At 37.5% G+C, this 22,980-nt stretch overlaps 1 protein-coding gene across 1 annotated transcript; it reads left to right on the forward strand.

Moving 5' to 3' along the window:
- The first annotated feature begins 4,909 nt into the window (after window positions 1-4,909).
- LOC126828068 (piggyBac transposable element-derived protein 4-like) lies at window positions 4,910-6,043 on the forward strand. Its single transcript, XM_050557647.2, has one exon. It carries the CDS (start codon window positions 5,027-5,029, stop codon window positions 6,041-6,043), a length of 1,017 nt encoding a protein of 338 aa, XP_050413604.2. The 5' UTR covers window positions 4,910-5,026.
- Window positions 6,044-22,980: the final 16,937 nt, after the last annotated feature.

Here is a 22,980-nt window from a genome sequence, read left to right on the forward strand (position 1 = left end):
ATGTTTTGTTTTTTTTAATTTGCTTTATTATTAGCTATAGCTATTCAAGCCATATATCAGGATACACGGCAAACGCAATGTCACTAAATATTATTGAAGTTGACGATATGTCCACATTTCGTACATCGTCGGTGCCAAAAACAAAAACAGGTCAGTTTTGAGCAGTGGCGTCGGGCCTTCCTCATATTTATGGATCTTTACATATAACGTTTACCCCATGTAGCATCAAGCTTATTTTTGTCATTTCGAAATCAGCTCCAGGAAGGAATAACTTTGTCGGAATTTTGTTCAAGCATTTGGAATCTACAAAAGTGTTATGAAGGAGGTGTTCGACAGGACAGTAGAATTGGACCTATACGAGCGCGACATTACAGATATGGGTCACAGATACAACGGGAAAGGGTTCTATGAGTATCACCGTGAATTTCGTGCCAAGGCTGCGGCTCACCGACGGGTGTCAAATAGGAAAGTGGGTTGGTCAGTGCAAAACAATAAACTGTTCTGCAATATATTTGCAAACTTTACGCCCAATACATGCAACCATTGTAATAGTGTGAGCCATTACACCGGATTCTGCCCTACCCTTGCAGAGAATAACTTCAACAATAGCAACATGAGATCATACATCACGAACGCACAAAACAGCAACAGCAGATATTCTTATCAACCCAACAATGCTAGAAATGACAACCAAGGAAATCGTGCCAATAAACGATATTATTAAGGAAAAGAAATCTGTCAAAATTTTAATACAGAGAAAGGATGTTACCGATACAGATGTTTTTATTTACATGTGTGTTCATCATGTAAGACAGAACAAGTGCCCGGCTTCAAAAAAACGAGGGGACTTCAAAAAACGAGGGGACAGGACACAACAGACCGATAAGGAGACATTACAATCAGTGAAGATTTGTTATTTGTTAATGAATTTATGTCAACTGAACCTTTAAAAAGAGATACATTTATTGCTAATGTTCGTCATCTGTTAGAGGTAATAGGATACAATAGTACAAAGTATTGTGGGCACTCTTTTCGTATAGGAGCAGCAACCAGTGCTGCTTCAGCAGGCATAGAAGATCATTTGATTCAAACATTAGGCAGATGGCGTCAAATTGTTATGTTAGGTACATAAGAACATCTAAAGATGTGTATAAGTGGATGTCAATAATGCCGGGTCCACTTGCAAGTTTTAATCAATGTTTTATGTTTTTGATGGCATAAGGGAGCACTTGTATAACTTTTATTTTTACATATTTTTTTTGGAGGCTCTCATTGCAATATTTCTTTTCTTAAATATTGTATTCGATTTGGACTTTTTCCAACAAAATATTAGATGATTAAGTTAAAGATCCATTTTTATATATGTACATTTATACATGCTCCCACGGATCAACAATCCGGGTGACATGTACATTATATATGGAGGCCGCAGCCCCATATCTTTAACTTTATACATGGAGGCCGCAGCCCCAGTTTCCTTCTTTAAAATAGCAGCTACATGGAGGCCGCAGCCCCATTTTCCTTCTTTAATAGTATAGTACATAGGGAATATCTCGAAAAGCACGAGACAAATGTCTATTAAAAATTGGTCTAGATACTTAACACAGTTTATAATGCAATTTTTTGTTTTTTCAGATCCAAAATAATTTTTAGTAACCTTAATGTTTTGAATTTTTAATTGTAATATGGCACGCTCCTATAAAAGACGGGTCGATGCTCGTGCATATAAACACTATACAGAGGACACTTTAAAAACAGCTGTGAATCAAATTGTATCAAAGAAAATGTCATTACGAAAAGCAAGTCGTCATTTTGGTATACCTACTGGAACACTGAGTAATCGATTGAACAAGAAACATAAAAAACCAGGTCACCCTCCCGTCTTTACTGATGAAGAAGAAAAATCATTTGTCAAACATATCCAAGTAGTAGGGGAATGGGGTTTCCCCTTTGATAATTTCGACATCAGAATCTTAGCAAAAAATTATCTTGCTTCAAAAGGAAAGAAAGTCCCCCAGTTTGTTAATAATTGTCCTTCAACAGAATGGGCTGTTTCGTTTTTCAAGCGGTACAAAGATCAGCTTACATATACACTGTAAAAATTAAATGTAATAAAACCTGAATTTCAGGTAAAAAAAGTACAAACCTGCCTGTAAAATTACATTGGGCGGTAAATTTACCCCAAAGTCGGGTAAATTAACATTTTCATTAAAGTTTAGTCTTCAACCGGATAAATGGTGTGAATTTACCATCTAATCGCGTGATTCAACCGATCGATTGTGATTTAACAGGAAAATGTAGAAATTTGGGTAAGATAAATTTGTTGAAAATGATGACCCTGTGAATAAGATACCAAATAAGAACCAATAAATAAATGATATCTATTTATGTTATTTAAATCATTTGTGCTATTCTAATATAGCCCAACTTATCTGGAATAGTCTTTTGAGTCAAAGTCTAATTTTAATGATTAACTGGTGCATCTGAGTTTTCGTCACGTGCTAAACAATAGACTTCTTAATCGTCTACGTAATCTTTGAAAAACCTACCGAAAACTACGCACATGAAAGACTAATGTCAAAACCCGTATTCGCGATACAAAGGCTAGCTATATAAACTAGCCTATTCCATGGGCATGGTCTACTCCCATTGCGTGAATTTGCGTCTGTGACTATAACCTTATTCCCAGTTTGTCTACTCTAAATATATTTGAGAGCCTATACTCATGTCAAAATGAGTCTTTTATGTGAACTCAGACCTCTCTGACAAGCACACTAATCATACTTTAAATCTATAAGCATTTTTATTTAATGTCATCGGGATTTCCCAACATGGTTTCCCCTTGTCAGTGGCGCAGACCTGAGGGGCTGGCAAGAAAAAAGCACCCAGTCGTTTGGATTGAACGAAAAACTGAGATCTCGTGTGCTGTATCAGGGCACACATTAAAGAACCCAGACAGTTGGAAATCGACGAAGAGTATCTATAGGCGAGTTATCGCCGGGCCTGCTGTCCTGGCAAAAATTCCCTCATTGCACCCTGCATGGTGTTGCCCGTATTCATTACTCATTAGCCAATTAAACAAGTGCAGAAAAGAAGGACGTTAAATCTCATTTCATTCATTCAGTTTGTGTCTTAGAGGTGCCCGGTGTGGCCGAGTGGTTAGGACGCTTGCCGCTCATGCTGGAGGTCCCAGGTTCGCATCCCTGCAAGGCCGAGGTCAACCTTGTGGATTTTTCCGACTGCGTTCCTTCTTGTCAGGTGAGGGCTGACATGGAAAAGCGTTCTAGTCCATCGGAGACGACGATAAACGGAGTCCCGTGTTCATTCGATTGAGCACGTTAAAGACACCTCGGCAGTTAAAAATCGGTTGTAAGAGTAGGCCATGTGCCGCTGCCTTGACAAAATTCACCCTCATAGCACACACTTGGCATATGCCCGTCTCTAATTAGCCTTACAGTGCATAAAAATGGGACGTTAAACTCCATTTCATTTCATTTGTGTCTTAGAAGAAGGCTGACATCTTTAAAATTAAATTAGCCATTGACTCAATCCATGTTACTATGTTGGTACTCGTCGTAGCACACAGGGTGGGCCAACTAACTAATGCTGACGTAATCTAATGACGTCATTTATTGTTATTCATTTCCACGATATTTACGATAATAATCATAATTAATCTATCTGATGTTTGTTGTTAACCCAATAGGGCCATTGGCGCCCTAAACCGCCATGCTACGAGTCTCCACGACATCATCATTGGCTGTACGGCTTTCCCACTAGGAATTTCCCGAATGCGTCATCACATGCAAATCATGTAGGGAATCCCTCGACCTTTCAAAAAATGAGATAAAATGATTGGGTTGCTATTCTTGGTTCGGCGGAATTCCCGGTTCAATCCCGTCTTTTGTTTTAGTGTGGCGAAGGCGCCATTTGCATTTTTTGTAATTAGCGTGGTGCCGACATGGCTCGGAATTTACGACGTTTGGAGGACATACTGCACGAGTTTGATGATTCTGATGATGATTCAAGTCTCCTAGATGCCGGGGAATCTGATATCGAAGTTGAGATCGAAGTTGAATCGGTAAGATTTGCATTTTTTTCAATTGAGCAAGCTGTGTTTACAGTCTGTCGGTGCATTGCTATGGTAAACAATAACGTACACACGTGGAGTGTTTTTCGCACTGAATGGTTATTCCTGCTTATATTTTCCCTCTGTGTTTATTTGAGTGGGTGGGAACACTCACCAGGAAACACATTATCGCAGTTGGAATGTGGTTTTGGCCGGTTATTTTGTTGTTGACACTGTCACCGCAGTCCATGCCAGCTTTCACTAGGCCTACTTTCAGTTTTTGCTCAGTGACAGCTGATTTTCTTGAACTGCTGAATGAATGAATTTTGCATTCATTGAGGATTTTAGACTCTTGTGGTGCTGTGTACCCCTCCTGATATTGTCTGTAGGGGTTGCTGTTCGGGGGGGGGGGGGGGGGTCCAGGTGATGTATGAAAATGAGGGGGGGGGGATCCAGTTGATGTATGAAATAGGGGGGAGGGGCTGGGATAGGTTGGGGGGTGTAGGTTAGGGTCAGGTGATGTAAACAATTTGATGAAATAAAATACTTTTTAGATCAACTTCTATTATTCTTCAGGAAGATAACGACGACGACAATTCAGAAGGCGACACAGACAACGGAAGTCACGTTCATATGGCATCTGTCTCTGACGACGATGATGTTCCGCCGGCAGTCGAACAGCAAAATAATAATGGTGGTGCAGGTAGGGGTGCTGTTGGACGTAGACAGGCTGGTGTGCAAGGACGTGGCGGTCGAGGACGTGGCGGTCGTGGGCGAGGCCGTGGAGCTCAGCAAGGGGGTGGTGATGTTCAACCCCCCATAAACTGGACCAATCAATTACCCCACCCTAATATCAGGCCATATGTAGAATCACAGGGACCTAAATGTGAACTTCCCTTTGATTCCCCTGCACTTGATTTTCTACAGTGCTTGATTGGAGCTGACTTTTTTCAGACTATGACAGACAACACAAATATGAATGCCGTGGCAAAAAATCCACCTGCTACCCATGATGCAGGCAATCCACTCCAAACATCAGATGCAAGCTGGGAACCTACCAACCCAGAGGAAATGAAGGTTTTCATTGCTATCAACATCCTTTTTGGTGTTGATCCCAAACCGGAATTCCGCGACTACTGGAGTGAGGATACGGCCCTGCACAATGGTTTTGTCAAAGCAAGAATGGGTCGACAAAGATATGAAAAACTCTTCCGATATTTTCACTGCAGTAACCCTGTCCTCCCTGTTGATCCAGATGATAAGCTTGCAAAAGTGCGAACATTCCTAACGGTTCTACAGGAAAATTTCCCAAGAATGTTCACCCCTGGAAGAAACTTGTCTGTTGATGAAGCCATGATTGCTTTCAATGGCAGGTTGTCATGGAAGCAATACATGCCTAAAAAGCCTGTGAAATGGGGGATAAAACTGTGGTGTTTGTGTGACTCTGAAACTGGTTATTGCCTTGCATTCTACCCTTACACTGGAGCTGGTGGGGGGGATGAAGTTCTCAATCTAGGTCTCGGCTATACTGTAGTAATGACGGTGATGAGAGAATATCTGCTTCGCAACCATCATGTTTACATTGACAACTTTTTCTCTTCTGTCCAACTGGCGAGTGACCTACAACAAGCAGATACTTATGTCTGTGGCACAGTGCGGAAGAACAGACGAGTTCTACCCAATAATATTGATCAAGTCCGTCTACAGCAGTACGAGAGTGTGAAGTGGATATCGGAGGAGGTTGAAAATCTTCTGTTTATTAGATGGAAGGATAAACGGGATGTATACATGCTGTCCACCAATAATGACGGGAACGACACCCAGAAACCTCGCACAAGATTCAGGCAGGATGAGATGATAGACATCCCAACAGCAATAAAGGATTATAATTCTAACATGGGTGGGGTTGATTTCCTGGATCAGATGCGCAGCTACTACAATGTTGGCAGAACAGGGCGTCGCTGGTGGAAATAATTATTCTGGGGTCTGCTCAATCTCGCTATTGTGAATGCATATATTCTGTGGTATTATAGCAGCATGCCACACCCCAATAATAGGAGACTGTCATCCCTGAAGGTCTTCATATTGAAATTGGTGCACGAGATGGCAGACAGGTTCACTTCAAGGAGGAGGAGTCTTGAGCAGTTTGATGACAAACAGCGCAGGGTGAAAAACATCTTCCACAGGAATGCTGCACCAGGTCACAGCTTTGTTGAGTTCAAAGGGAGGAAGCGGTACTGTTCGACCTGCAAAAGGGATGGACGTAAAACCCCTGGACAAAATTATATTGAGACGATATATGGCTGTTCTGGTTGCCTTGCCAATATGTGCAGAACATGTTTCTACCAATCTCATAACCTGCCTGTTCAATAAATTCTTTATACCAACTAAGTACGACTTATATATTTATTTATTTATCCATAAATAAAGCCTAAAGTAGACAGGGACTTAGTAGAAAGTGCGAAAGCTGAAACTTAGTAATTTATGAATTTCGCGACGTTTACATGTCATTCGTCATGTACCTATTGACCTATATTTGGGCAAATTGATAGTAGCTTTTGCAATCTTTTGACACCCTGACTTTCAGAAAATAATATTTTAAATATATTCCAATGATTCCAGTTTGCAGAACTCATTGAAAATTAGAGAAAACCACGAAAAATTAGATGGAAACCAGATTTTTTTGTCAAAAGTCAAAAGGTCAAGGTCAAAGGTCACCAAAAGTTGACCCCCTACCAAAATATTTTGCGAGTTTGAATTCTTTGGTTTATTATCTTTCATACAAATATAACTTGTAATGTATGATTTTGAATTTCTACAATAGATTTAAGTCATTGAAATATCCATGTCTCAATTTGGGAAATCCTTAAAAAAATAGGCGGTTACAGACGGAAAGTGTAAAAATAATAAGCGGCTCTATTGGGTTAAAAACATTTACATGATATTAATCCGAATTGTTCTTTGGTGTTAAAATTAATACAAAACATAACTGTATGTTATGGCAATGCCGTATGTTATATGTCATGGAAATGAAACCCCGATTTTACGACAATTAGCGACCTTCTCACGGCTTCGCGCTCTTTTTCATTTCACCCGGCAAGCAGTACACATGGTACACACGTAAGTGACATTTTGTGTTCATATTATCTGCGCAGCCCGCATTGCAGAACATATTATTATTATGTTACACTGATCTCAACCTAGCCTAGATCTACCGTCTTTGCAAATTCGATGGTTGCGCCAAAGACTGTGTACAAATTTGGGATATACTATATAAACAAATATAGGAAAATTTGAAATTATCAATATTTCACTTTTCAGTTTTTCTTCGTGACTCGTGTTACTGTGTAGGCTACGGTGATTTTAGTAGTCCTCATATTAGTCTTAGCAAAAGCTTCGGTATATAAAGAAGGCTGACAATCAATTGATAAGATTTAACTATTGCAAGAATAAACACTTTGTGGTCGGTGATGCAGACCAAAACTAATTGAATATCTGACCTTGCATGTAACAGTGACTAAAAACAGAACTCGGCCGTTCTAAAAATAGATATGGTACAATTGATCAAAGGCATCAACAGAATGTTATAACAATGTTGACATATTGTTGCAGACAAATTTAAAGAGACAGCATGGGGTTACTTACCTCTTGGTCACATATTTATCAAAAATATGGTCTGCTTGACCACTGCCATAACAATGTTTTTATGTTTTACAGGTTCAACTTTACTGTTAGGATTAGGAATTAGTCAAGTCCAAGTACTGAAACATAGTAATCTCCCAAAAAAGGTAAGTGTCCACCTTTGACCTTTCCCCACTTAAAGATGGGTTACTGCATTTTCATATATTCACATAGCCTAGGTATATATAATTATTGGATGTCTAATTCTAACAGACACTGAAAAGTGGAGTTATCGTTGTGGACTGAAAAAATAATAGTCTGAAAAATTCCTTATTAATGTGTAATTTGCTAATTTACTGATTATAATTTATTCAGTGACCATTTAGCAACGTTGTCTAGTTTTAGACAATAAATAACGTATTGTCAAATGACTGATGATCGTGATTAGGCCTACTGATTTTTGTATTCAAAGTGTCTGCCCGATTTGTGCGAATATCTCCCCTTGTAAAGAGATGTCATTACAAATAAAAATCTCCTAAAATCTAGTTGTCATTGTTAATGGTGAAATAGTTAATTATCACCCAAGAGGATGAACTCTATTGGTACCGGTAATCAAGGAAATCACAAAATATTTAATTTGAGTTACCGGTATTGTTCTTTTTGTTAAAAAAAATCCTGAAAGATATGTTTCACTAAAGGTTGAATATTTCATGGTTGTGATGTTTGCCGTCTTGTCAAATGTTATATTTCAAACAAAGTTGCCAGTTGGTGTATAATATTACATTGCCTGGCAAGCTGTATTGCCCTTGATGTGGCCAAAACACATCAAATCGACCAGTTAACGTGATGGACTACAGTTTACAATTTTGGCAAATTTATGCATATTGAAATGATCTTGAATGATTTTGGTTTTCATTTGAACAAATTTTTTGTTGTTGCCATTGAAGGACTATTAAAATCTGTCATGATATTCTATTAAATCATGCAAGTGCACGTGCTCTTGGTTGATGCTTGGTTCTATCTTCCTTATATTAAATGGTTGTCTACCACATGATATTTTGTGTCAAAATGTGATGAAGATCTTTACTTATTGTCAGCCATGGATGAAGTTGTTCAACTAACCAAGGAGTTGCTACCAAACTTATCTACAACTGAAATGAGCCTATTGTTAAGAAAATACGATGAGGTTGGTGTTAAAAATATTGAAACCTTGCAGTATTTGAGTGCTGAAGACATTAGTGGCATTATTAAACTGATACCAGCTCGGAGATTTATTTTAGACGTTAAAAAAAAGATGAACAGATCTGGTAAGTTGAACGTGTAGATAAAAATGTTTATGGTAACTTCACTAAATTAGTTTATATTGACATTCAACTTGCACCTAAAGTAATATAAAAAATAAAACGACGAGTCGAATAATACACATTAAATACATGTAGTTTATTTTTGAAAGCCATGTATGTTCATCATGGAATCTTGCAACTTCTGATTGCATCATTCTGATTTCCTATTCAATATCGGGTTTTTTGGGGTACGTTCCCTTAACTTATTTAAATCCCTTCACTATTTGAGGCTTCAGAGCAGTGTGATCTTAAAAGAACTTGTGAATTGATGACAGTTAATGAAGTTTTTGAAGTACAGATACCTCATCAAGTTCTTCAATTTGAGAAAATTCTAGTTGATAAAATCAAGGTTATCATTTTGGACAGCTGGCAGTGGGCGTATGTTACCTTGCATGACAAGTTATCTTTGAAGTGTTTGTTTCACGTAATTATATAATTACATGTAGTGTTGGGCGGTATTTTGGAAATATATATTCTGGTTTGAAGATAAAAGGTTTAAGTTCAAGTATCCATTACATTGTTTGATTTTTCTTTAACAGATGTTGAAGACTTGACCAGCAGTGAAAGCACCTACCATACTGACCACAGTACCTCAACAAGGCTAGTCAATTCGCCAGCTAGCAGTAGTGGTAGTTCATTTTCGGATGAACCGTCTGCCCTTTGGGCCCAATGGTATGAAATACCGTGGGAGAAATTTCCTAAACTTTTTTTGGACTCGTGCGAGGGTGGAAACAGGCCTACCGAATATCTACGTAGAGAATCAATAAGAATTTTGGTGGATAGCATCAGGGAGGTGGCGAAAAACCCAACATTGAAAGATCTACATTTGATAGCAGCAAGATTGGTTAATAGATATAATGATGCCTTGGGGGACAAAGTAATGGGCAAAGTTATTGGATCAGGCTATTCAAGTATCCTGTCAAATATTGTAGAGCGTCTGCACAATCTTAAGAGAAAAAATAGTTCTTCAGCAAGTGGTGGTAGTGGTGGTGGTGAAAGTCCAGGCTCCAGTTCCTCAAAGAATTATGGATGTTTATCTACATGGAGTGTAGACTTTGATAGTGAAAAAGAATCCGAATTGATAAAAAAGAAAGATTGGATGAAATCTGAATATGTTAGTTCCAGGAATATGACTTGTGAGTCCACTATAAAGGAATATACGAGCGACACATACCCCTTGCAGAGAAAATTGATAAATTCAAGCTCAACAAATGAAGTTGTAAAGGAATTTCCATATTTGTTTGAAAGAGATATCGTGTGTCAGCATTTTTCAACACTAACCGGTCATACATTAGAAAATTATGCAACCGCCCATAAAAGAAAATTCTCATTGATTCATTGTATGCGGAAGGAAAACTCCCCACGCTTAAGAAAGGAAATACAACAAATGGACGACATGGTTAATGAAACTCATCCACATATGAAACTCATAGGTTTTATTTAAGTCTTAATGGCATACTTCAGAGAAGACAGTTTGCTGGAATTTTTTCAGGTATTGTATATTAATAACATTTGAATTTTTTTTCTGGGAAGTGCCATGTGACTTGCATGTTTAGGATGACAGTTACCAGTTAATTCAGTTACCAAGTAATGAGTAATAAAAACATGATTATTCATTTCAGCCCTGTACAGATGTGAAGACAGTTGAGTCTGTTTCGAGAAAGATTGGTGCCCCAGTCATTGCAGTTATTGGTATGATTTAGTTCATTCATAAAATTGTTTATTTCATCATTTTAAGCTTATTATCACCCGCCAACGAAGTTGGGTGGGGGATCTACAAACGGGCAGCGTCCGTCTCAAATCGTTTCCAGAGGATAACTTAAAAAATATTCAAGATATTTCTCCACCAAAATTGGTATACACATTAAGATACTATAGATATGCCTTTCAGCAAAAGTTTCATCTTCCGATAAATATTTTGTCTGTCTGTTTGTCCATCACAAATGGTTTCAAGAGGATAACTCCAAAACTATTCAAGTTTCATCTTACGATAATTATTTTGTCCCTCTGTCAGTTACAAATCGTTTCCAGAGGATAACTCCAAAACTATTCAAGATATTTTCACCAAACTTGGTATACAAATTAATAAGATACAATAGATGTGCCTTTCAGCAAAAGTTTTAACTTCCGATAATTATTTTGTCCGTCTGTCCGCTCTCACTGGGAAGTACTTGTGTGGGCTTTGGAACGTACAAATGATACTTGTGTGGGTTTTTGGACTTGTAGGGTGCACCCCATGAAAATTACCCCAAAATTCGTTTGCTGTGGTAAAAGTATGCCCACAAGTTAAAAATCTTCATGTGCACCCCACAAATTTCGCGGTCATCTGGATGTCCGTTTCTGTCATGGACAGTACCGTAAACGGCTCTATCGCACCATTTGATTTATTCAGAGTTGCGTCCCTTGGTCACATCACATCACTGTCCAATCAGCATTCTCCCATGCAAGTCTTTGCTATCCAGGGGACTTAAAGGGAAGATAACTCTGTTTGGGAGATTGTCCAATCAGAACAACACACTTTTTTGGCCGCCATATTGGAAAGGCGAGGCAGCTGTCGTGATTACGGTAAGTGTTATTTAGTTCACTGACCTAGTTAATTTATTAAATATTTCTTATTGAAGGCATGTCCTTAAGTTTTATGGATATCTTAAGCAGGTCTTTATTTTGAATCGGAGATCTGACATTCATTTTATTAGAAAGTTTGATGTTCGCAACCGACTTCTTATATTTACGATCCAAGCAAATAAAATCGGTTCAACTTCAACCTGATATTTTCTATGTTAAAATTAAAATTTTGAAACAGTTTCAGTCAAAAGTTTAAAAACCCTTTTTGACACAAAAAAGGAAATTTATTTTTACAATACATGTCGTTTATTTCATCAAAATTGATAAATTCCCGTTTGCGGTAAATAATGTTTTATAAACCTTACTTTCCCGAATTTTACCTACACGTGTTTTTTACCGGGATGTTGATGTGGTCACGTGATTACAGTTATTGTCCAGTAGACAATAATTCTACTGCGTATTTAAGCGCCATTAAGGACTTGATAATCGTGCATACCGGTAATGTTGTTTATAACGCCATATTAATGGTTTTCTTTTCTTCAATAAAATTACGTTATTTACGATGTTTTGCATTAAAATTTACACGGTTTGTGGTCTAAAAAGTCCAAGATTCTTAAGTAGTTTTAACAAACATGAAGTCTAAATTTATTAAATTAAATTGATTAGTTTTAAATTCGTTGTTTTATGCAACAAACGGCTGGCTAACTGGTTGACCCAATTTCTAATGTAACACGGAAATAAACATTATGTTAATAATGATCTTTGTGTTGTAGTCTTTCCTCGTCTGTTGTTTGGACATACCATGTGCAGTCCTTGTATGTTCTTTGTATACACCTTATGCAAATGAGTTAGTTTCCCGCTTTTTATTCCCGCTCTTCATAACAGAAAGATTTTCGAGGCAGACAAGTTATGTGTAAATTGTAACAATATTTTCTAATAATACAGTGTGTGGTTGGTGTATTAGTGGTGTATTAGTGCTTGTTTATGCTGATCGTGAGTTCTGCACGTTTTAGATTTATGTTGTTAAAGCGTTTTCGATGTGTTTCGTAACGTAATCGAACAAATAGGATTTTAGAATCGTTTTCTTTATCTATTGTGGCTGCCTCGTTTTGGAATCCATCATGGCGTGTGATACGGCCACATCGGTTAAGCCTGACGCTTTGTTTACAGTTAATAAACACATTCATATTGAACATCGAATATTGTCCAGCCCACTTAAAATAGTGATTTATGGTACATCGTATATCAAGCGTTTAAATACTTTTTTAACTACTTACAGACATTCAAATTTAGATTTGGATGGGAATTTGTGCCAAGTTCGTTGTTGGGGTCATGGCGGGTTGCGAGTCCGAAGTGACCCGCATGGACGACTGGTTCGGGCGGCAGAGAGCAGCAAATTTAGACAGGCAGACATCATTTATTTACATTTAGGTTCGAACGATATTGAATCACCCGAGTCTTTGCCATATGAAGTAGCCTCCGCTGTTTTAAATTTTGCCGCTTTGCTTATGACTCGGCATCACCCCAAATGTGTAATTATCAGCCAGCTGTTACCAAGATTTATTGAGCCGTTCGAGGGATTTAATAATGCAATTAAATCCACTAATTTACATTTGATGGAACTATGCCATGCGGCTAATTTTGATGTGAGTTTTTGGCGACATCGAGCTGGGTTGTGGCAACCAAGGCAACATATTTACACCAACGACGGCATTCACTTGTCCAATACAGTGGGCAATCTGTTATTCATGCGCAGCATCCGGGATGCGTTATTGCGGCATATTCGTTGGTATTTCCCGGTTAGTAGCCACTTTCTATAATTTACAATCATACAGTGTGTTATAGATATGTAATTTGATGCAAATCCTCATACCGGTAGTATAATCCATGTGTTTGGCATACCGACTGATATGTTTTGGAATTTATATGACTGATTTGTCTGTTGGAATTGTCTATGCATAAACTTGTCTGTTGGCTTGGTCCATGTTTTTGGATTATACAGACTGATGTATTGGAAATTATATGACTGTTTTGTCTGTTGAAATTGTCTTATACAGACTGATGAATTGAATATTATATGACTGTTTTGTCTGTTGAACTTGTCTATGCATAATCTTGTCTGTTGGCTTAGTCCAGGTTTTTGGATTAAGCAGACTGATGATATCTGAATTATACAAACTGATTTGTTTGTAGAACAGACTTGTTTGTTGGCATAACCCATGTATTTTGGGAGTTGCTTAACTGTTACCCGAGTTGTCGGTTGTTAGATGCAACTCGACAGTTGCAATTTTTCCAGGCAGTGTGAGTTAATTGTGTTTTTTCTTTTGCAGTCACAAGATGTCAAAAAGAAAGCGGCAATCGCCCATTGAACCCGTCGCTTCAGACAGTGAGGAGGATTCATCCACTCCTATGATTACCACCGCAGAAGAGCGGATCACCGAGTTGTTAATCAAAAAATTGCTACGAAGGGGTTTGGTCATGGTACCCCCGGCACCTGCATCAGTTCCCACACCTCCTGCTACTACGTGTACCTCCACTCAGGGATCTTCATCTTCGACCACTGCTTCTACCTCCACGCCAGAACCATCAACTTCAACCTCCATCAATGAACCATCAGCTGTTTCTACAGATCCGAATATTTTTTCTGTGAACGCAGCACAATTGTTTCAATGCCCTGTACCCCAGCCACAACTATTGGACACTGTGCCTCAACATCCACACATGCAGGGTACAGGTATGTCGGTGTCTCGTCACTTATCTGATAAACTCCGCCAAGATATTTGGGCGGATAGATTTGTAGATTTTGCTCTACTCTTGCCTGGGCCTGTGCAAACTCAGTTTGCACTAAATATTTCGGAATTTAATGAAGAATTGTTATTAAAAATTTCATCTGCACCTAAATCAAAAGTGCTTTCGTTTGATCAATGGCAGAAAGCATTTGCCGTGTTCATGGACGTCATGATTCTAAAAAATCCGCACATGGCGTCCAGTTTGTTAGTATATTCATCTTTGATATCTGAGTTAGCACAGACCTATGGCGGGAAATCGTTTAATTATTACGATACTAATTTTAGAATGTTACGCCAATCAAGCCCTTACCCTTGGGATATAATGCATGCCGATTTCTGGCTAAAAGCTACCACGCTGTTTAGTGCTTCGGTTCTCAGGCCTGTGTCCTCCCAAGCTTCCTACAACCAGGGTTCTGGTGGTCGGGGGCCTAGTTGTTGGGGTTATAACAGAATGTCTGGATGTAAGCGTCAACGCTGTGAATTTTCACATGTTTGTAGTCGCTGTGGATACAAACATCCTGCATTTCGTTGTTATGCTACAGCAAACCAAACGTCACGTTATGGTAATGTTCGTCCTAGGAGTCCTCCCTTAAATGGGACCAGGGTGGAACATACTTACATGAACCCAGCCTCATATGCTGCCTCTTCCTATCCATCCATGCCTAGTTCTCGTCCTCAGACAGCTGTAGCTGCCAGAGCGAACTTTCAACCTACCGCTGCACCCGCTACGTTCACAAATATGCCATCGCACATTGCGGCGGTTCAGAATACAGTTCCGCCACGACTCTCATCCTCTCCTTTATTTTCTTCATCTACACAGCTTCCATCCAAACAACCGCACGCCAAAACAGGATTGCCAGTGTCAAAATCTCGGTACTCATTTCGTAAAGACAATCCACCCGCAAGTAAAGGTGCCAACACCAATCGACCCCAGTAGACTTCAGGAAGTGTTGTCGGGTTACAACGAAAATGAGATAAAATTTTTGTATGAAGGTTTTGTTTCTGGTTTCAGGATTCCATATGTTGGACAACGGGCTTTCTCCTGGGCTAGGAATCACTCATCTTGTTATTTAAATCTGGAAATACTTTTTAAGAAAATCAATGATGAGCTCCTAGCCGGGAGAATCATGGGCCCTTTTTTAGAACCCCCATTTCCAAATTTACGTTGCTCTCCTCTTGGAGTGATTCCCAAACAGGAGAAAGATACGTTTCGCCTGATACATGATCTGTCATTTCCCCTGGGCAATTCTGTAAATTCTGGAATCGACCCTTTCTATACCGAAGTGCATTATGACTCCATAGACACAGTCGTTTCCCTGGTTAAGCAACATGGTCGAGGTGCACTCATGGCCAAAACTTATATTCAAAATGCGTATAGGTTATTGCCCATCCACCCTGATGATTATGAGCTTTTGGGTTTCTCCGTCGAGGTGGAAGGACAACATTATTATTTTGCGGACATGTGTTTACCAATGGGCCTCAATATGAGTTGCCAGACTTTTGAGCGATTCAGTACAGCGTTACATTGGGTAATGGAAACCAAATACAATTCATTTATTAGTCACATGATTGATGATTTTTTCTTTATTGGCCCACCTAACACTTCCGTTTGTGCAGATTCCTTGCAAAATTTTATGAGTCTTACCCAATATTTACATATTCCCATTAAAGCTTCCAAAACTGTTAATCCCACAACAACAATAACCATTTATGGAATCGAAATTGATTCTATTCAAATGGTGAGTCGCTTACCGGACGAAAAAGTTATCAAAGTTCGAGCTGCTTTGTCTGAATGTCTAGATAAACGTAAAGTGACACTTAAACAACTCCAATCCCTGCTAGGCCTTCTAAATTTTGTCACGTTGGTAGTTGTTCCGGGACGTACATTCCTTCGCCGACTGTATGACCTTACCATCGGGGTTGCTAAGCCGTACTACAAAGTAAGATTAAATAACTCAGCCAAAGCTGATATTAGGATTTGGCACCAGTTTATGCAGGGATTTAATGGTCGATGCATGTTTATGAGTGATGCCTGGCTGGCGTCAGATTATTTGAAGTTATTCACCGATGCCGCATCGTCCAAGGGTTATGCAGCGGTGTTGAATTCCAAATGGTTTTACGGCACATGGCCTCCACAAATGCAGACTATGAGTATTAACGTTCAGGAACTTTTTCCAATTGTGCTTGCAATTGAACATTGGGGTCCCTTATTGCGAAATCATAAATTGCTTGTGTTATCTGACAATGAGTGTGTTGTGTTTGTTATCAACAAAGCAACCTCCAAATGTCCACATTTAATGAAGTTAATCCGTCGTTTAATTTTAGCTGCGATAAAATATAATATACTAATCAGGTCTAAACATATTCAAGGCAAATCAAATCTGGTTGCTGATTGTCTGTCCCGTTTTAAATTTCAGCAAGCCAGACATTGGGCTCCATGGTTAGAGACCAACCCTCAAATTTTGAATCAAGATCTTTTGAAGATTTAACTCCAACAGCACTTACATTAATTGGTGCAGCTTTGACCCCATCATCCAAAGCAAATTATTTCCGAGCATGGGTGAGGTTTGTCGATTTTTGTAAGGAACGACAGTTGTCCCCTTGCTTCCCTCTTCCTAATCAACTTGTTATTAATTACTTTGCTCATATGTTTGATTCAGGTTTTGCACCAAGTACCATAGCGTCACACGCATCTGTTCTTGCCTTTGTTCAAAAATTGTTAGGTTACCCCGACACAATTAATTCCTTTCTGTTGAAAAATCTCTTAAAGGGAGCCCGTAAAATGCATGTCCCTTTACAATCCCGCCTGCCAATTACTTCAGAAATTTTGACCCGAATTATTCAGGCTCTTCCTATAGTTATATCTTTGGAAATTCATTGTGTTTTGTTACGAGCAGTTTTTTCTCTAGCGTTTGCTGGTTTCTTTCGACTCGGTGAATTAGTTTTCAAAACTACCTCTTCAGTTGCTAATATCATTCTAACCCAAAAGGTACGGTTTTCCTTTGATCATAATAAACTCACTTTCCTTCAAATTGCTATGGAGAATTTTAAACATAAAACAACAGCATCCCCTATGTATCTTTTTATTTATTGTAAATGTGTTTCGGGTACACATAATCCTATTTGTGCACCGTATTGTTTGCTCCAATACATGAAACGTTGCCCCCATTCTTCAGGCCCGTTATTTCAGTTTTCTAATTCCACCTGTGTTACATATAACTTTGTTAATGCGTCGTTGCAAAAACTTTTGACATTCATGGGTTTGCCAACTAGCCTATACAAATTGCATTCCTTTAGAATTGGTGCAGCAACAACCGCATTTATTCAGGGCCATTCAGAAGAGGCAATCCAAAAAATGGGTCGCTGGAAAAGCTCTGCAGTTAAATCATACATCCGCCTTCCTGTTTTGTCGATGTAGACCAAATATACTTTTGAATTTGCGGGGTTTAGGGTCATTTATGTTAGTAAGGACTGGGTTGGCATTTTATTATCATTTTCCTATTGTGTATTCACTTTATTATGTGTGTATTCACTAATGACTGATGCATATTTTTGTGATTGTCTTCATTTATGTTACGATCGTCATCGCCAGTACAGCGTAGGCTGACTGACACCGGTGTTTGTAATTGAATTGCTGAAGCTTGTATAACGTAGGCTGACTAACCCATGTTTTATATGTTTCTTGTATTAGATGATTTTATGTACATATTTGTAGGCTGAATGACGCGTGTTATTATATTTTAAGCGAGTTTTTAATTTTTTCCTTGTATATTGCGATGTTAAAGTCAGTACAGCGTAGGCTGAGATGACTTATTGATGAAGCCAGTACAACGTAGGTTGACTGGCAGATTTTTTCTCTTAGTTATGAAACCAGTAAAGTGAAGGATGCCCAACGCATATTTCTTTTTATCCATGAGCTGTTTTAGTGTATTTATGTTTGTATTTTTTATCCAGCTATTGACATCGTAGGCTTAAGTGGGTTTTAGGTTTCTCTGACAAGTGACACACCTATCTTTTATTGTTATGCATGTTATATATTACGATTGATAATGTTTCCTTTTATTTGCAACTTGTTTAGGCTTAGGCTTTTTGTCATTTGTTAAGTAAGTACAAAGTGGGCCGATTGACGCAGTGTGGTTAGTTTTTGTACAATGTCCATCAATATTATTTCTCATTTGTGTTGTGTTTGTAATTTTAATCTCTCAGATGAAAATTCGGATGGTGTTTTTTGGTTTTGGGCACGACATCACGAGAAGTGATGTGTTTGGCCATTCATTCATTAAATTGTTAAGCCCAACCAAAGTTCTAGGATGGAATTATGAGTTTATTTTTATTCTTAATGTATATATTTATATTATGTTAAATACTTTTATATATTGCTAAATTCATAATCCATTTTAATAGTCATTAAATAAATGACATTGTACACCATCCGTTATTTGTTTGTTCTTTTTGGTGCTGGGGAAAGGGTATTTGATATAGAACGGAGAACACAAATAAACATTATGTTAATAATGATCTTTGTGTTGTAGTCTTTCCTCGTCTGTTGTTTGGACATACCATGTGCAGTCCTTGTATGTTCTTTGTATACACCTTATGCAAATGAGTTAGTTTCCCGCTTTTTATTCCCGCTCTTCATAACAGAAAGATTTTCGAGGCAGACAAGTTATGTGTAAATTGTAACAATATTTTCTAATAACCCTCCACCTCCCCAGCTCCACCTAGAATTTCTTTTTGTTTTATAATTTTATACGAAACTTTTCACTGTTTATGCCATATATGCCATTCATTCATTAAGTGCCATTCATTCATTAAATTGTTAAGCCCAACCAAAGTTCTAGGATGGAATTATGAGTTTATTTTTATTCTTAATGTATATATTTATATTATGTTAAATACTTTTATATATTGCTAAATTCATAATCCATTTTAATAGTCATTAAATAAATGACATTGTACACCATCCGTTATTTGTTTGTTCTTTTTGGTGCTGGGGAAAGGGTATTTGATATAGAACGGAGAACACAAATGACAGTTCGTTGTCAATGTCAACAAAAACCTTTTACTTCTTTTTAAGTTGTCAGTTCTTTTGTGTGTGAGGATATAAAAGTTACCAAGAATAATTAAATAACTTTCGAGTATCAATTTTTTTTTTTTTGGTTTGTAACCATATTATGAAAGGGAATTGGGAACAGAACAAATTGTATGTGAAACCCCTCTCCCCTCTTTCATTTTATTTAGGCAATATTATTTTAAATAATTTTGAATATTATTTCAAAAACAAAAAATGATTTGATAAATATAATCAGCTTATTAAATTATTAAAGTGAAGTGTTGCTAAATTAAAAAGTAAACTATAATTAAAAAAAAGGGTCAATAATTATTTTTATAGGTGACTCAAAAATAATAGGATTTTAAGAAAATTTAGGGAGAGAGGTTTCACATAGGCTATGCCTGTTCCTCAATCCCTTTCATGTTATTTGAATAAAATATGTTTATAAAAAAAAGATAATTTGCATCATACACAGTATATATCTATGTAAGTTTTGTAGATGTGAATAGAGCATTTAAAAAGCTTTTAAGATGTAACATGGCTATAGTATAAAGACATCAATTAATTTTTTTTTTAAATTTTGTGCGACTTAAAAATTGGCGACAATTTTGTTTGTTAAAGTTCTGTAATATATTATAAACATGTAATATTGAATTTCATTGTGTTGTTCCTCAATCTCTTTCATGTTATTTGAATAAATAAAATCAAGTACAAACGTGCGTGGCTCAGTGGGTAGAGCGTCTGACTGCCAGCTGCTAGGCGATTAGGTGCCGTGGGTTCGAGTCCCCCTTGGGACGAAAGAATTTGTCTGATGCCACGGCCAGTGCTTACCGATACTAGATCAGGTATCAACCCCAATCACAAACAATCCAAACCATTAGACAAAAATCGAAATCCTTAAAAACAGTAAAGGCAAAATAGTGCAATCAGCAAATGAGCTATTTCCATGAATAACAGTGGTAACAGGTGTTCGAAAGAGTAAGCTTACCCTGCCTGGCTGCCACACCCGCCATTGCTGTATCCAAACAATTAGACCAAGACCGAAATCCTAAGAACATAGTCTCAGTAAAATAGTGTAACCAGCAAATGGACTGTTAAATGTAAACAATAACAACAAGTGCCTTAGACATAATCAGGAAATAGGTTTAAAATTTTGGAAATTAGTGTATAACGAACTGCAAGTCTTTAAATAAGAAATAAACAAACATGCCAAAACATAAGGAAATTACCAAATGACAGCATGTGGAAAAATACATATCAAAATAGGGCAGTCAAATGTCATACGTTTATAAAAAAAAAAGATAATTTGCATCATACACAGTATATATCTATGTAAGTTTTGTAGATGTGAATAGAGCATTTAAAAAGCTTTTAAGATGTAACATGGCTATAGTATAAAGACATCAATTAATTTTTTTTTTAAATTTTGTGCGACTTAGAAATTGGTGACTATTTTGTTTGTTTAAGTTCTGTAATATATTATAAACATGTAATATTAAATTTCATTGTGTTCTTAATTACAAATCTAATCAGAGCTTTTCAATATATTCCTATATATTATTTTTTAAAGTTTTATGGACACTCAACTAGGATTGTCCATCCTCAATAAATAATCTGTATTAATAAAACAATTATCAAGCAATTGCAACTGAATTTCTGTGGGCCTACTAGTCAAATTGTTTCTGTACCTAAATTTTTGTTATTAACGCCAGTATTATTGCGTAGGGCAGTAGGCCCTATGTATGATTATACATTCAATACAGCCTTTGGTTTCACAATCAAGTTCGGCCTCTTCTGGAAGTCAGCCATTGTTGTTACTTTGTCCATTCTCTGATTAAGCTCTGTGTACCGTGGTAACTGTATTATCTGACATTACATTCTTATTAATCCAACTAGTCTTGTGTTTGTTTGATACGCATTCCTTCCTAAACAATCTATGTTTTACACTATTGTATTTAATTTTTAGATGGGTCGCAGAGCAAAACGGAAAGCTAAGAACACAGGTAAATTTCATGCATATCATAGGAATCAGATTGATTTAAAATATATCATGACAATGTTCCCCCACAAGTGAATGCCTAGTTTTGTTTTGCACCCCAGAAATATGGATTTGTCGCCTAAGATTAATATAACCACCTTTAACTTGCAAATCGCAGTGCCTATGATATTTATTTCCTGTAGGCTGTAACCAATGGATTTTGGTGTGTTTTAAACTTTTAGCAAGCAATTCAGTTCTCCAGATTACTTTTTTGGTCAGGGCCTAATGGAGTAGTGTATTGCTGTAGCACATGCACTCTGACCTTTAATGCTTTTTTTTATGTCAGTTCTAAGGTGTAAAAGTTGTCTGTATTCCATTCATCTGAATCACTTCTTATTTTGAGACAGATCTCTTCTAATAGTATTACTCATCCATATCCACAGTATGTTTTCGAAATCTGGTGAAAAAAACATTCTTGAGGAGATACATATGTACTTTGTAGGGACTGTCACACAACTTTAAAAAAATAAATCCGATAAATCACTTAACTCCCTCTTTTATTTCAGATCCCATCCCTGGTGAAAAGAAACGAAAAGAAGAACATGTATGTATTTGGTGTAATATTAAATTGCTTTTAAAGTGTGTATTATGATATGAATTGATGGGATGTATTCTCCACAACTAATTTTGAACGTTATATCAAAGAGGCATACAAATATACACAAACATGTTGTTGCCTCATGCATATACACACAAACCCCCACACACTCATGATCACCTTGCATATATTTAAGGAGTTTCTTAATTTAAGTAGATAATGGACACTATGTAACCCAGTTTGACCACAAATATCCCCACACATCACGGACAAATAAACCCAGTAGATAATGGACACTATGTAACCCAGTTAGACCACAAATATCCCCAAACATCACGGACAAATAAGCCCAGTAGATAATGGACACTATGTAACCCACAGTTAGACCACAAATATCCCCATACACCACGGACAAATAAACCCAGTAGATAATGGACACTATGGAAACCAGTTAGACCACAAATATCCCCACACATCACGGACAAATAAGCTCAGTAGATAATGGACACTATGTAACCAAATTAGACCACAAATAGCCCCACACATCACGGACAAATAAGCCCAGTAGATAATGGACACTATGTAACCCAGTTAGACTACAATATCCCCACACATCACGGACAAATAAGCCCAGTAGATAATGAACACTATGCAACCCAGAGTTCATGTTCAAATATCCCCCTATGTCACAGATAGGAAGCCCAGTAGATAATAGACAGTATTAAACTCACAGTTAGACCACAAATATCCCCACACATCACGGACAAATAAACCCAGTAGATAATGGACACTATGTAACCCAGTTAGACCACAAATATCCCCACACATCACAGACAAATAAGCCCAGTAGATAATGGACACTATGTAACCCAGATAGAGAAGCCCAGTAATTGACAATCACAAATATTTCATGATACTATCACACATCACAGACAAATAAGCCCAGTAGATAATGGACACTATG

This window comes from Patella vulgata, chromosome 7, assembly GCF_932274485.2.
Source record: "Patella vulgata chromosome 7, xgPatVulg1.2, whole genome shotgun sequence".
NCBI classification, from domain to species: Eukaryota; Metazoa; Mollusca; class Gastropoda; family Patellidae; genus Patella; species Patella vulgata.